General features: G+C 33.2%; 1 protein-coding gene across 2 annotated transcripts in view; it reads left to right on the top strand.

Annotated features, from left to right (window-relative positions):
• The first annotated feature begins 4,065 nt into the window (after positions 1 to 4,065).
• Positions 4,066 to 16,404, top strand: part of LOC137644889 (uncharacterized) — a 128,993-nt gene continuing 116,654 nt past the window's right edge. Inside the window, exons 1-2 of one of the 2 annotated variants that reach the window (XM_068377770.1) lie at positions 4,066 to 4,320; positions 4,668 to 4,800. In XM_068377770.1, coding sequence (XP_068233871.1) covers positions 4,179 to 4,320; positions 4,668 to 4,800 — 275 coding nt within the window. In that variant the 5' untranslated portion in view covers positions 4,066 to 4,178. The remainder of the gene's footprint in view (positions 4,321 to 4,667; positions 4,801 to 16,404) is intronic. The other variant, XM_068377771.1, reaches the window with a different exon arrangement.

Raw genomic sequence — 16,404 nt, 5'->3', positions numbered from 1 at the left:
ACATCTCAACTCTCCTGCCTCCGATCTAATTTCGTATTCAAGTTGCTGCCTCTGAATCTCGAGCCCGGCCTCCTGCAATGCAGCTTCTGCTAGCCCTCTAGCAGCCCGATCCTCGTGCCTTCAGTTAAACCTTGTCGAAGTTAGCTTGTGCTTCTAACAACTTTCGGCGGACCATGCTTGTGTCACTCCTGGATGACATTCTTGATTTTAATGATCTCTCGGACATAATGTTCTCAGCTTGCAGTCAATGTCCAAGAAAGATTCACTTCTTGAAGTTAGGTTACAATAAGTCGTTTGAGACCCACTCTTGTGAAAAGATCTAAAACTGTAGAACACCGGAGAGGGGTTCACTCTCTGAGCTAAAGTTCTAAGTTATTGATGCGTAGGTGTTGAAACTCACGTCTTCTATAATTACATATATTGAACAGTATAACTTGTATATCGGACGAGGTTTTAGCTGGAAACAAAAATACAGGTCGTCAATAAAGTAAATACAGCAATGGTACAGGATTACATTCATCTCAATAGGGTTCAGTACAAAATGAATGCAAGTCAAATAAAGAAATGCAGCAATGGTAAAGGGTTACATTAATCGCAATAGGGTTCATTACACCAGATAACAGGCTTACATCTTTTCCCAATGCCAATTCTATTTCAGGTTCAGTTCAAGAGAACATTTACAGATGATGCCATTAATCGCCTACAAATGATTAGTTGTCGAGCCAAATGTGCAATTAGTCCTTCACACACAGAGAGACACTCCTAGATTACCAGGTCAGTCAACACGGCAAGGGAAGTACAGATATACTCATACCATGGCCGAGAGTCCTGCACTGCCGCGGTTCGAGGCTGTGACGTCACTCCGTCTGGCGCTAGATGCCCCTCTGAGCCAACCAATCATGGAGCTAGAACATAGCTATGCCCATATAAGGTTATGTTTTCAGCACTTTGAGTCGGTCCTGGAGAACGTAATAAGGGAAACTAAATCAATCTTCATAGGTTAACAAAGAACACAATAATTTCTTGGAAATACATTACGGCGTATCTTACAAGGGGGGTTGTAATTATGGGGCACATAGATCACCCCAGGTGGTTTTTTTATCAAAATAAAAATAATTACATTAGATTTCTCGATTACTATTAATCATTTTTTAAAAGTTGAAGTCTAGAGCGCCAGCCGGCCCGATTTCATGGAATACAGTTTTAGGGGGTCTGTAACTATGGGGCTAGTAGACTTTCAAGGTGGATCGTGATCAAAATGGAAATAGCTGCGTTAGCTTTCTCGATAAAAATGACACAAGAGTCAATCATTAAATATTCTCCAAGTTCCTTGTACAACTTTTCAATAGCGAAAACAAGACACACAGACGAACACACAGACACACACAGACAATCACCACCATTATTAGTGTATATATATATATATATATATATATATATATATATATATATATATATATAGATATATATATATATATATATATATATATCTATATATATATATATACATATATATATATATATATATATATATATATATATATATATATATATCCCAGCTCATGACTTCTTACATTCATGGAATGCAGATGCAGATATGATTAGTAACTTAAGAGCTAAACCGGCAACATTGCATCTACTACTACTACTGATAATAGATATGACACGAGTGGCATACACATAAGGGTAGCGATGTATTGAACTGGTATTATTGTAGTATCAATGATAACTTTCAGTATAATGGATGTACATATATATATATATATATATATATATATATATATATATATATATATATATATATATATATATATATATATATATATATATATATATATATATATGTATGCATTTGTGTGTAATTGTGGTGAGTCTTTTTGTGTGGTATATGATAAACAATTGATTATGCTAGCAGCAGTGTTAATAAGCTGAAAAAAGGAACAATTACCATAAATTCTAATTTTATGGAATAAAAATTTCTAAGTCAGAGGCTGTGGCACGGTTTCATTCATATATTACTGAGATCTCCTTTAGGTTATCTTGAGCTAGCAACCTTCTGCAATTTCAAATAGGGTTGCAACTTGGTTTATGATAATAATACTAATTATAATTATAGTATTATTAATGAAGTACGATGTATTTGTGTAGTATAGAAGGCTAAGGATCATTAGTCGCTGGCTATGACACGTCTTTTTTTTTTTTATAAAAGACGGGAAAAAAATCTTTGGTGATATGGCTAATGAAATAACTTTGCAGATAGATTTTGCCACATGATGCTTTAAATGAAAAAATCAAAGAAGAGGGTGTACGAAAGTTTTAGAGTGATCGTCATTTTCTATGTGACATTGTGAGCTAATTCGAAATTTTTTTTTTGGTGATATCAAAGCCAATTGGGTTGGTATTTCCTGGTGACTCAACAATGATGGCGGTGTGGATGGAGGGAGTTTGATTAAAAAAGATACTGACAATTTCATTAAATGAATCTTGTTTAAAAGAAATTACCACTTGGCACATGGAGGTATATCACGAAAACTCGTGAATTATTTCGACTCTCGATATTTTTCTCGGGAATTTAGCTGTATTTGAAAGTTTTGTTTTCGGTTAGTGCTAATCCATATTACGTAACTGGAATATTTCCATTTGTTTCACCTTAACTACTTAACAGATGTGATTTCTGCTTGCGGGCTTATGGAATGATGGATTTAGATTGGCCTCCATAGAAGGAAACCGCGGGCTCTTGACAATTACTAGCAGTCCGTAAGTGGAATATGGATGTGAAAGAGGTAAGGTCATATATAAAGATGGGTGGAAGGAATGGAATGAGAGCGCCATGACGGCCATAGCAGGAGTCCGAAGCCCAGTATAGGCACCGTAAACCAAACGTCGTTCCATAGCCCCGATCTTCTTCGGTCCTGGATAAATCTGATTTTTTCTTATTTCAGCGATCCCGAGGAAGGGAATGTTTTTGCAGACAAATATAACTGTCCAAATTATGTGAATTATACAAGTATTAGGATAAAATTAAACAATTACAGAAGTTACATGTCCTGTACATGCAACTATACGTCTGATATTTTCATATAGAAATTCAATATTACATTCTTTTTAAAAAGGTACATAATTTATACAATCTATTGATATCTAGTCAGTTTATGTTTCATCTTTTCTCTCACTTCAAACTAACATTAAACGAAGGCACCAATATGGAACACAATGGTCTGTTTAACAAGAGCATACGATATTCAGGGAATTACTTATCCTATCGTTTCCACATTTGTAAACCTTGAACGTAACTTACCTAAGTGGTGAAAGGACTGAGGATTTGACGTAAATGTAAATCCGAGGTAATAATGAAATTAATGGCCTTGGGTATTATTCTGTGCACCGCCCGACCATGCGCCCTGGTGCCCAGCTTGACTTTTTCCGAGAAAACAGGTGACAGTTGCCAAATATTATTTTGCGAGTATAACAAACGATGCTTTGGTAACCAAGAATATAATTGTCACTGAAACACGCAGTAATCTAGTTGGCATGGATCACATAGCGAACATATTTTCTCTCATTTGCCGATATATATATATATATATATATATATATATATATATATATATATATATATATATATATATATATATATATATATATATATATATATATATATATATATATATATATATATGTGTGTGTGTGTGTGTGTGTGTATGTGCCTGGTTACTTAGTATAATCGCAACTTCATACTTATTCAAATCTGGTAATTTTACTTTCATATTAGTAAGGAACAGTTAGTGTTTCCTAATATTTATTGCACTGGCAACACCATTCTTGTAAGTTCACTGCATGATGCTTATAGGAGAGAGAGAGAGAGAGAGAGAGAGAGAGAGAGAGAGAGAGAGAGAGAGAGAGAGAGAGAGAGAGAGAGAGAGAGAGATTGACCATAGCCCAAATGTGCAGGTCACATGGGCTCTTGCGTTGGCAGTCCGTAAGGGGGAGGAGGCTTGGTATATCCTGTCCCCAGGGTTTGAGTCACGGCTTCCTAGAGTTTAGTTGCGCGCCAGTCGTGAGACTCAGGTAACGGTTGCATGATATAAGTTTCATCCTATCTAGAGTTTCCTTAGCGTCCGTACAGAAGCATCTAGAAAAGACTAAGAACAGTGAGTTTTATAGTGCTTTCATCATAAATGTTCAGGAGTTTGAGCGCTAATACACCGGGGATCATTGTTTATGTGAAGATGCTCGTCAGCAATCATAAGAGTGGAATGATTTTGAGGATCCTGGTAGCATGTCTGACCTTTTGGGGGTCTGCTGGCCAGGCTACAGCACGTAAGACAGTGTATTTTTTTAAATGAATATTATAGTGAGCCGAATAATATGAATAGGTGTCTACTATTTTACTATCACACGAAGAGTGATTTTAAGATTTGGTGGTAGGTTATATTGTAATAAATATTACGTAAACAAAATAATCAATTCTTCATTACGTACCATAATCATAGTATATAGAATATTACCCTAAAGTGGCAAAATATATCATTCCACGTTACCATGACAATGTAAGTGAAACATTCAGATACTTCAGTTGACCTATGAGCAGATGCTGAGGTTATGCATATAGTTGAATATACAAACAAATTCGCCTCCATCTCTTCTAGTTTTCTCTGTTGTTACAGCAAGATGCAGCACAACATCAGTGCCGGAGGGAGTGTGTGTTTCAGTCCAAGAGTGTCCTTTTCTCATTGACCTTAGCGCGACTCTTAGCATCAGCGAGTTTCTCAGGCGGTATGGTGGCTGCGGACGTGGGAGGTAATTGAAAAAGCGTTCTTACAGACGGTGAAATATCGAGCCCTGACTGAGAACCATGTTAAAAATGTTTCGTAACACGTTGCAGCACTAGATAATTGGTAAAACATAATTACTTTTTTTCGTCTGGAGTTCTGTTGATCCGGAGTAAAGTTATCTTCAATTTTAAGACAACAAATATTAATTGTATATGTAAAGGGAGGCTCTTTGCGTCATTAGGCGTAGGAGATAATGATGATGATGATGATACCAAAAGAATCATACCTAAAAGCTGCCTATATAAAAACGCACACACACACACACATATATATATATATACATATATATATATATATATATATATGAATATATATATATATATATATATATATATATATATATATATATATATATATATATATATATATATATCATATATATATATATATATATATATATATATATATATATACATATATATATATATATATATATATATATATATATATATATATATGTATATACATATGTGTATATATATATGTATATATATATATATATATATATATTTAATGTATATATGTATTTGTATGTATATATATGTATATATATACATATGTATATATATATATATATATATATATATATATATATATATATATATATATATATATACCGTATATTATGTATATACGTATACGTATATACATTCTTATAGGCATATATATATATATATATATATATATATATATATATATATATATATATATATATATACTAATATATGTATCTAATATATATATGTATATATATAAATATTTATATATATATATATATATATATATGTATATATATTCATATATAAACATTCACAGAGATAAATATACTGCATGTATATATATATATATATATATATATATATATATATATATACATATATATATATATATATATATATATGATATATATATATATATATATATATATATATATCTATACATATATATACATACAATATATATATATATACATATGTATATATATATATATATATATATATATATATATATGTATATATGAAAACATTCACATAGACATATAGACATATAAATATAATGTATGTATATATTTATATACTGTATATAAATATATGTATATATATATGTAAATATATATATATATATATATATACATATTCAAATAAGCCATATATTTTTGCTACATTAATGTCTGGATTCTCTTGACGACCTCGGGATTATAGCCCCAGGCGAAATCACTCAAAGACAAGAGCTTGTTACCGGCCGGGAATCAAACCCTAATCCGGCAAACTTGTAGAGACAGTGACTAAACCACTTGGCAACGAAGAAAGATAAAAGTCTTCGTGGCCAAGTGGTTTAGCCACTGTCTCTACAAGTTTGCCGGACCAGGGTTCGATTCCTGGCCGGTCACAAGCTCTTGTCTTTGTGTGATTTTGCCTGGGGCTCTGATCCCGAGGTCATTAAGAGAATCCAGACATTAATATAGCAAAAATATATGGCTTATTTGAATATGAAGAACACGTGTAAATGTGCAAAAAATTTTCATACATACATACAACCTACTTCTCCTACTGGTGGGTTCATAATTAGCATCCACTTCCAACAATTCTCTTCTTTCCTTCTCTTCACGTACTCAAGCCACCCTAGGCCCGTTTCATACGAGAGGATTGAATCTGTGCTGTTTAAAAATCAATGCACATCACTGAGGCCCATCACATGCTGTCAGTGTGTAAGAATATCTAGATGATAGTGATTTGCTAATTGCATGCACTGCTAATCCATGCGGTGCCTTTTGGTTTAGAATTCTTAAAAAGTTTAGGGCGCCCTTCAGACAGAAGGTTTTTCCTGGACGATAGTCGGGGTTTAGTTGGTGCAGAGGGTAGGCGTTCCTATTCTGCTGCTCTTTGTCAGTGATTATTATCATTATTATTATAATTATTATATACTGTAATAACAAATGAACCGCATGGAAAACAACAGCTCGTATAAAGACAAACATTTTGACATACATAGATATTCCGCATGGTATGCTGAGCGGATTGAATCCGTGCAGAATATTTCCGCATGTCAAAAATCATGCCTTTACATGAGCAGTTGTTTTTTGTGAAGTCTGTCTGCATTAGCACAGCAAACACAGTCCGTCAGGGTTTGCTCGAGATGGAGAACGTAAAGAAGAGACTGGTCGTTGTGTATATAATGAATAGAATGCTAAATGTGTCACGATGTTCTATAAAATATAACAATATTCATCGTGTAGCTCTGCTATTACAGTGTATAATAATGATAATAATGATAATAATAATAATAATAATAATAATAATAAAATTCATATTAATCACATAAAAATTGCATTAGAAAAGGAGGCCTAACCCCTGCAACCGCAGAATCACGACTACCTGACTGAGGAAAACTTCCCGTCTGAAGGACAGCATGGACTTCTTGAGTTTTCTAAACCGTGTGGCACTGCACAGAACAGCAGTGCGTGCGGTTAGCAAATTACTACCATCTGGATATTCTTCCACACAGACATCGTGTGAAGGATTTCATTCAATTACATTGATTTCTACACGGACGAAATCATCAATCCGCTTGTGGGAAGTGGTCCAAAGTCTTGCTTCCCTAGATTTCTTTCCAAATTGGTTTACATAAACAGTTACTCTACTGAATTTATTTGTGATCTTACCCTTAGTGAAAACCTCAACATTTTCATTTTTCATATGCAACTTTCATCTCTGCATCTTGCTTCCAAAATCCAAACCATACAGCATATCTGTTTTTACCACCACCTTATAGGTCTTCTCTTTCAGACTTTATGATATTCAATTGTTGCTTATCACACCTGATACTCTTCTCAAGCCATTCCACTCCTTTTGAATTCTCTTCCTCACCTCCTCATCGCACACCAACATCACTTTGTATAGTTGATCCTAAATATTTTAAATATATGAGCTTATCAGTTTATACCTGTAATCTTACTACAGTCCTACTATCTCCTTCACTTACACATGTATACTCTTTGCTACTCCGACTGATTTTCATGCCCATTCACTCCAGCGCAGAACCCTAACTTTTCAGATTTGCATCAACTTTTTCATTTCTCTCTCACGGATCACTTTGTCGTCTGCAAATAAGATAACCCATAGAGATTCTTACCTAAAGCTTTCGGTCAATTTGTCTGTGAAAACTGCAAACAGGAAAGGCCTTAAAACCAATCCAACTTCAACATCAAACCATTCTATTGTACCTAGAGGATACCTGACTTCTGTTTGACTATTTTCATAATTCTCATCCACCCCTGAGCTCCTCATGCAGTAACATAATTCATCTATTGGTACCATATGATAAGCTTTTCTAGATCCACAGACAAACAATGCAATTTTTTCTGTCCTTCCCGATATTTTTCAATTAATTTCAACAAAGCAAATATGGTATAAGAAGTGATTTTATCCATGCTGTCCACATATTGTTACCTGTGCCATTCCCTTACAATGGCTGCTATTACTCTTTTCCAGATCTTTAGGCTATGGCTTAAAATCTTTATTCCATGCCAGTTTGTGCAACTCTGTCTATACCATATATATATATATATATATATATATATATATATACATATTTATATATGTATATATATATGTACAGTATATATACTGTATATATATATATATATATATATATATATATATATATATGTATATATATTTATATATATAATTATATATATGTATATATATATATATATATATATATATATATATATATATATATATATATATATATATATATATATATATATATATATGATAATGGTTCCCTGGTCTAGGCACTAAAAATATATTATACTATGGCTCGTGACTGGGAACTAAACATATATTATATATATTACTACAGGCAAGTTAATCAACCCGAATTCCAAACTTCCTTGTTTGCTTTTATCTTAAAACTGTTACACTTTAAAATATTAATACACGAGTTCTGAGACAGTTGAACAACTCCCAGACAGCAATATATAATTCACTGAATATCCAAAGGCCTCTAAGTACACTCAAAACTAAACTGGGTAATTACTCTTAAGTATTATTTATGACCTATTTAAAACTTACTGTGGTTCTTAACAGGAAACGAGCGTAATCTTGTTCCAAATAATGATGATTGGAATGATACACTCTTCACAAAAAATAAATATATTTTATATAAATTACAACACTTTGAAAAGAATTTACATAACAAAATAAGTCACTCAAAAACATTAAGTCTGAACAAAACTTAGATTAAGACAAAAATCTTACGATCTGAAAATTATATGTTAACTTAAATTGAACTATTATATCTGAATAAACCTTAGACTAAGAAAAGAAATAATACAATGTGAATTTTACAATAGCTTGAAATTAAATCTGAATAATACAATATTCAAGTTTACCACTTGATGAAAAATAGATAACCAGATCAAGTTACAAAATCTAACTTTCCTACAGGGCCAATTACAAAAAACTTTATACAATGTCAACACTCGCCCTAATACAGTACAATGAATTCAAAATCACCGTTTCGTCTTATTCATCTTTTCGACACACAATTTGCTTTGGGGCACAGAGTCACTTAGGAGAGGACACACTAAAAGGTATTGAACACTTTCAACAACAATACACTGGGTTACGTGCGAGAGTGAGAGAGGGAGAGGGGAAGGAGGCTGTCTTCAGGCTACAGTTCTTTATCTCTATCTGTGTAACCTAACCTTGGTGTCACCTTTTATATGAAATCTAACCTGCTTCCTGAAACTTCCCTGAGATTTGGGAAGCGTTGGTGGGCCGGCAAAAGGTGCCATAGTTGCCAAATATTACTCTCCCAGATGGCTCTTACAGTCAGCTAACTCCGCCCACCCTTTGTCCCCGAAATAAAAAAAAGATAACATTCTGTCACCAGTTCTTTTGCAAAATTTCTAAAGTACATGTACAGAATTTTCCAAAGCACATGTTACAGAACATTCTCACTCAAACATGATGCAATACATCATAAAATATAAAAGAATATTACCTAAGCCCTTGTTCATATCTTGCACAAATCCCACATCACACTCAAATACATTACGCAAGACTTCATGACAAACATACATGAAATAAAAAGTTAATTCTTAAAAATAACGTAAATTTAAATATATTAACTTGAATAAGAAATACAATGAAATTAATGACGAAGGTCTTACGTAATTTACATACAAATCTTAAATCTACACAAGAGGAGCTCATTTTACGGGCTGGGTATCATCTCTTGAATGCACAAATTAAATGTAAATAAAATTATGAATAAAGTATTGGATTTATTCTACACTAGACCAGCTTCGTAAGAATATATATATATATATATATATATATATATATATATATATATATATATATATACTTATGAAGCTGGTTTATTGTAGAGTAAATACAGTAGTTTATTCATGATTTTATTTGTTTTCACAAGTGCATTGAAGAGAGGTTAGCCAGCTCTTAAGATAAGTTCCTCTCGTGTAGACGTTAGTGTACTATGTAAATTACGTAAGACTTTTGTCGTTGATTTCATTGTATTGTTTATTCAAGTCAGTATATGTAAATTTACATTATTTTTTAGAATGGACTTTTTATATCACTTATGTTTATTACGAAGTCTTACGTAACTGTTTGAGGGTGTTATGTGACCATACAAGATAGGAATAAGGGCTTATGTAATGTTTTTTATATTTTTATGAGATATTGCGCCATGTTTGAAAGAAAATACGCAATATGACATATGCTTTTGAAATTTCACAAAAAACCTAGTGGTAGATCTCATCTTTTTTTATCTTCTATTTCTGGGATAAAAGGTTGGGAGGAGCTAGTCAACTGAGAGAGTTTGTCTTGTGTTGCGTGAATACGTGTTCGAGAGAGCAATACTTGGTAACTCTGACACCTTAGCCCAGCTTCCAGGCTTCCAGAACTTGCTCTCCTGGAAACTTCTAGAAGTAGCTAAGTCTTCTATAAGCAGCCCCCAGAGCAGAAGAAAAGCAGCTGTCCCCGAAATTTGGGAAGCGTTGGTGAGCCAGCAAAAGGCGTCATAGTTGCCAAGTATTACTCTCCCAGATGGCTCTCACACTCAGCTAACTCCGCCCACCCTTTGTCCCCGAAATAAAAAAAAGATAACATTTTATCACCAGTTCTTTTGCAAAATTTCTAAAGCACGTGTACAGAATTTTCCAAAACACGTATTACAGAACATTATCTCTCAAACATGACGCAATACATCATAAAATATAAAAGAACATTACCTAAGGCCTTGTTCATATCTTGCACAAATCCCGCATCGCTCTCAAATAGCTTACAGAAGACTTCATGACAAACGTACATGAAATAAAAAGTTAATTCTTAAAAATAACGTAAATTTATATACATTAACTTTAATAAAAAATACAATGAAATTAATGACGAAGGTCTTACGTAATTTACATACAAATCTTAAATCTACACAAGAGGAGCTCATTTTACGGGCTGGGTATCATCTCTTGAATGCAAAAATCAAATGTAAATAAAACTATGAATAAACTATTGGATCTACACTACACTAGACCAGCTTCGTAAGAATATATATATATATATATATATATATATATATATATATATATATATTTATGAAGCTGATCTTTTGTAGAGTAAATACAGTAGTTTATTCATGATTTTATTTGTTTTCACAAGTGCATTGAAGAGAGGTTAGCCAGCTCTTAAGATAAGTTCTTCTCGTGTTGACGTAAGTTTATTATGTAAATTACGTAAGACTTTTGTCGTTGATTTCATTGTATTGTTTATTCAAGTCAGTATATGTAAATTTACATTGTTTTTTAGAATGAACTTTTTATATCACTTATGTTTGTTACGAAGTCTTTCGTAACTGTTTGAGAGTGTTATGTGACCATAAAAGATAGGAATAAGGGGTTATGTAATGTTTTTTTTATATTTTTGTGAGGTATTGTGCCATGTTTGAGAGAAAATACACAATATGCCATGCCATGTGCTTTGGAAGTTTCATGAAAAACCTAGTGGTAGATCTCACCTTTTTTTATCTTTTATTTCTGGGATAAAAGGTTGGGAGGAGCTAGTCAACTGAGAGAGTTTGTCTCGTGTTGCGTGAATACGTGTTCGAGAGAGCAATACTTGGTAACTCTGACGCCTTAGCCCAGCTCCTAGGCTTCCAGAACTTGCTCTCCTGGAAACTTCTGGAAGTAGCTAAGTCTTATATAAGCAGCCCCCAGAGCAGAAGAAAAGCAGCTGTCCCCGAGATTTGGGGAGCGTTGGTGAGCCAGCAAAAGGCGTCATAGTTGCTAAGTATTACTCTCCCAGATGGCTCTCACACTCAGCTAACTCCGCCCACCCTTTGTCCCCGAAATAAAAAAAAAGATAACATTTTATCACCAGTTCTTTTACAAAATTTCTAAAGCACATGTACAGAATTTTCCAAAACACGTATTACAGAACATTATCTCTCAAACATGATGCAATACATCATAAAATATAAAAGAACATTACCTAAGGCCTTGTTCATAATTTGCACGAATCCCACATCGCTCTCAAATAGATTACAGAAGACTTCATGACAGACATACATGAAATAAAAAGTTAATTCTTAAAAATAACGTAAATTTATATACACTAACTTTAATAAAAATACAATGAAATTAATGACAAAGGTCATACGTAATTTACATACAAAGCTTAAATCTACACAAGAGGAGCTCATTTTACGGGCTGGGTATCATCTCTTGAATGAAAAAATTAAATGTAAATAAAACTATGAATAAACTATTGGATGTACTCTACACTAGACCAGCTTCATAAGAATATATATATATATATATATATATATATATATATATATATATATATATATATATATATATATATATATATATATATATATATATATATATATATATATATATATATATATATATATATATATATATATATATATATATATATATATATATATATATATATATATATATCTTATGAAGCTGGTCTTTTGTAGAATAAATACAGTAGTTTATTCATGATTTTATTTGTTTTCACAAGTGCATTGAAGAGAGGTTAGCCAGCTCTTAAGATAAGTTCTTCTCGTGTTGACGTAAGTTTATTATGTAAATTACGTAAGACTTTTGTCGTTGATTTCATTGTATTGTTTATTCAAGTCAGTATATGTAAATTTACATTGTTTTTTAGAATGAACTTTTTATATCACTTATGTTTGTTACGAAGTCTTACGTAACTGTTTGAGAGTGTTATGTGACCATACAAGATAGGAACAAGGGCTTATGTAATGTTTTTTATATTTTTGTGAGGTATTGTGCCATGTTTGAGAGAAAATACACAATATGCCATGCCATGTACTTTGGAAATATCACGAAAAACCTAGTGGTAGATCTCACCTTTTTTTATCTTTTATTTCTGGGACAAAAGGGTGGTCGGAGCTAGTTGACTGAGAGAGTTTGTCTCGTGTTGCGTGAATACGTGTTCGAGAGAGCAATACTTGGTAACTCTGACGCCTTAGCCCAGCTCCTAGGCTTCCAGAACTCGCTCTCCTGGAAACTTCTGGAAGTAGCTAAGTCATATATAAGCAACCCCCAGAGGAGAAGAAAAGCAGCCGTCCTGTGAAAAAGCCAAAAACTCACTCTCTCTCTCTTCGAGTGTCTATAGTGTGTCCTCTCTTAAGTGACTCTGTGCCCCAAAATAAACTGCACGTTGAAACAATACGTAAGACAAAACGGTGATTTTGAATTTATTGTGTTAGGGTGAGTATTGGCATTGTGTAAAGTTTTTGTAACTGGCCCTGTAATAACGGGAAGGTAGTTGTATCGTAATCTGGTTATCTATTTTCATTAAGTATTAAACTTAAATATTTTACTCAGTTTTAATTTCAAGTGAAACCAGTAATTATATAATTTTTACTGTATTATTCCTTATGTCTTATTCTAAGGTTGTATTCAGATTTAATTTTCAAGTCAAGTGAATATATAATTTTCAGATCGTAACATTTTTGTCTTAATATAAGTTTTATCCATACTTGATATTTCTAGTGATTTGTTTGTTTTATTTAAATTATTTTAGTGCTGTAATTTATATAGAATATATTTATTTTCAAAAAAAGAGTGTATTATTTCAATCATCAGTGTTTAATGCATATTCGCTCATATCCTGTTAATGAACCGAAGTTAGAGTTGTTTGAATATTCATAATAATAATTACCCAGTTTTGTTTTGAGTGTACTCAAGAGACCTTTGGATATTCAGTGTTCTATATATTGCTGTCTGGGAGTTGTATAATTGTCTCAGAGTTGGGTTATTAATATTTTTTTCAAGTGCAACAGATTTAATGTAAAAGCAAATAGGTGTGTTTGGAATTTGAGAGGTTGTATAGCTTGCAGCTTGCCAGTCGTATATATATATATATATATATATATATATATATATATATATATATATATATATATATATATATATACATATATATATATATATATATATATATGTATATATATATTATAAAAGGTATTTTTATCTACATTTGGGAAATTTAAAGTGACAAGTATTAATGTCAGATTTATCATATATATACTTACATGTTTGTGCACACACACATACACACACACACATACACACACACACACACACACACACATATATATATATATATATATATATAGATGATAATGACCTGATAAAATGCATAGGGTTTCGATATTAGTAATAGACATAAAGAGAAAGTTGTGAAGTCGTCAGTTCGTTTTCAAAAACTGTGTGGATGAATATAGCTTCCAATAGTTATCCATGGTATGTTAACAATGTACTTGGATACAAATTTATGTCAAAATGCTTTAGTGATTAGCGTTATAAAAAGTAACATGCATCCGGAAAAATTAACAGTTTCTCCTCCATTTTCTATTTAATCTCAGTGTAAGCAGCGTGTACAGATTAGGATGTAAAAACGGATTTTGAGCGAAGCGAAAAATCTATTTTTGGGTGAGATGGCCATGTCGTCCTGATGGAAGTTCCTATAGGGTAGCTTCCTAGGGTATATTACAACTACGGCGATATTCCCAGAGAATTTACCTTAAGGTACCCAGAATTCTAACTCCTGGAGCGAATATCCCTAATGAAAGTACCAGGGATATCGCGAAATATCAGAGGACGTATTCTTGACACGCCACATGGCAATCTGCACCCCGAACAGAGATAACACTTCGAAGGGGTCAATTGACAAGAAAACGAAAACGAGAAAGAAAAAGGAGAGCCGTTCGCAAGGCTCTCTCTTCTCCCGTTTCGTAAGCGTGCATTGCGCCGATTCTGGCGCCATCTGTATTCCTTGTAGCGATACACGAGGTGCTACAGATACTGTATGTAGGGAGGGGTCCTACAGCCCTTTCATAGAAAGGGAAGGGCGGGTCCATCAGGACGACATGGCCATCTCACCCAAAAATTGATTTTTCGCTTCGCTCAAAATCCGTTTTTTGGGCTCAAGCCATGTCGTCCTGATGGAAGTATACCAGAGCATTACTGTATCTGTGGATTCTCAGAATGTGCCGTACTCCCCGGAGGTATTTCCCCGGTCGACTAGACCTAGAGACCTAAGATGTTACCGTTATACATCTTTTCAACTAACCATAAACCATGTTAGAGCTTCCTGCCCCCTACAGGGAAGAGTCCTACTAGACTTTGGAAAAGACTCGAAGAGTACATATACCTATGTATGAATACCAGGCAAGCCAATATAGTGGTCTCACCCTATATTAAGTAAAGCATAGTTTGTGAAGAACCACTGCGTCAATATGAAATATCGACCAGTTCTCCACTCAATACTTGTATTGGACAAAGGTTTATATCCGCATAGGAGGAAACTTGTAAATCCGCCACCTTTCCCTTATGGGATGGAGTCCTCCCGCTAAGGGAAAGCATAAACCAATGCAACATTAGCTTGCATAAAGGAGCAATCTATTAGAATTATCCCAGATAAATATACATAGAATGAATGCTCAATTATACCAATAAATTGACACAGGTGAAGGAGACGCAAGGTTCTCAAGAACAAGTTTATTGACAGGCAATAAATAGACAGGTTAACAACAATTATATATATATATATATATATATATATATATATATATATATATATATATATATATATATATATATAAGAGAAGGATAACCAAAACTTTAAGCATAAGTATGATAGTAAACAGAAACTTGTTTATCTGAAAGAAAAACATTAGTGCCACTTTTAACATACCGAGGTATCAAAGTCATAAAAGTCTGTATTACTAATCAGTCACATTAGCGTTAGAAACGCTCGGCACACATGTCTGCACTTATGCCAGGTTCACCTTTGGAAGTGGAACAGTCAACGTGGGCAACTCGGTGCCCTCACTTAGTTTGTAGCACAGTATGTAACTACACACTCACCCTGGAATTAATCGTCCCAATTAAAACCACTGTTCCTCACAGAGTTAAACAGCAGGGTTAACGACGCAACCCACTGCTACCACAGATCTCTTTAGTTGCTCCACTTGCTTCGCATAGTGGCGAAAG

The sequence above is a fragment of the Palaemon carinicauda genome, chromosome 8 (genome assembly GCF_036898095.1).
Source record: "Palaemon carinicauda isolate YSFRI2023 chromosome 8, ASM3689809v2, whole genome shotgun sequence".
NCBI classification, from domain to species: Eukaryota; Metazoa; Arthropoda; class Malacostraca; order Decapoda; family Palaemonidae; genus Palaemon; species Palaemon carinicauda.
Note: the sequence above shows the minus strand (reverse complement) of the source record. Positions and strands in the feature narration are given on the sequence as shown.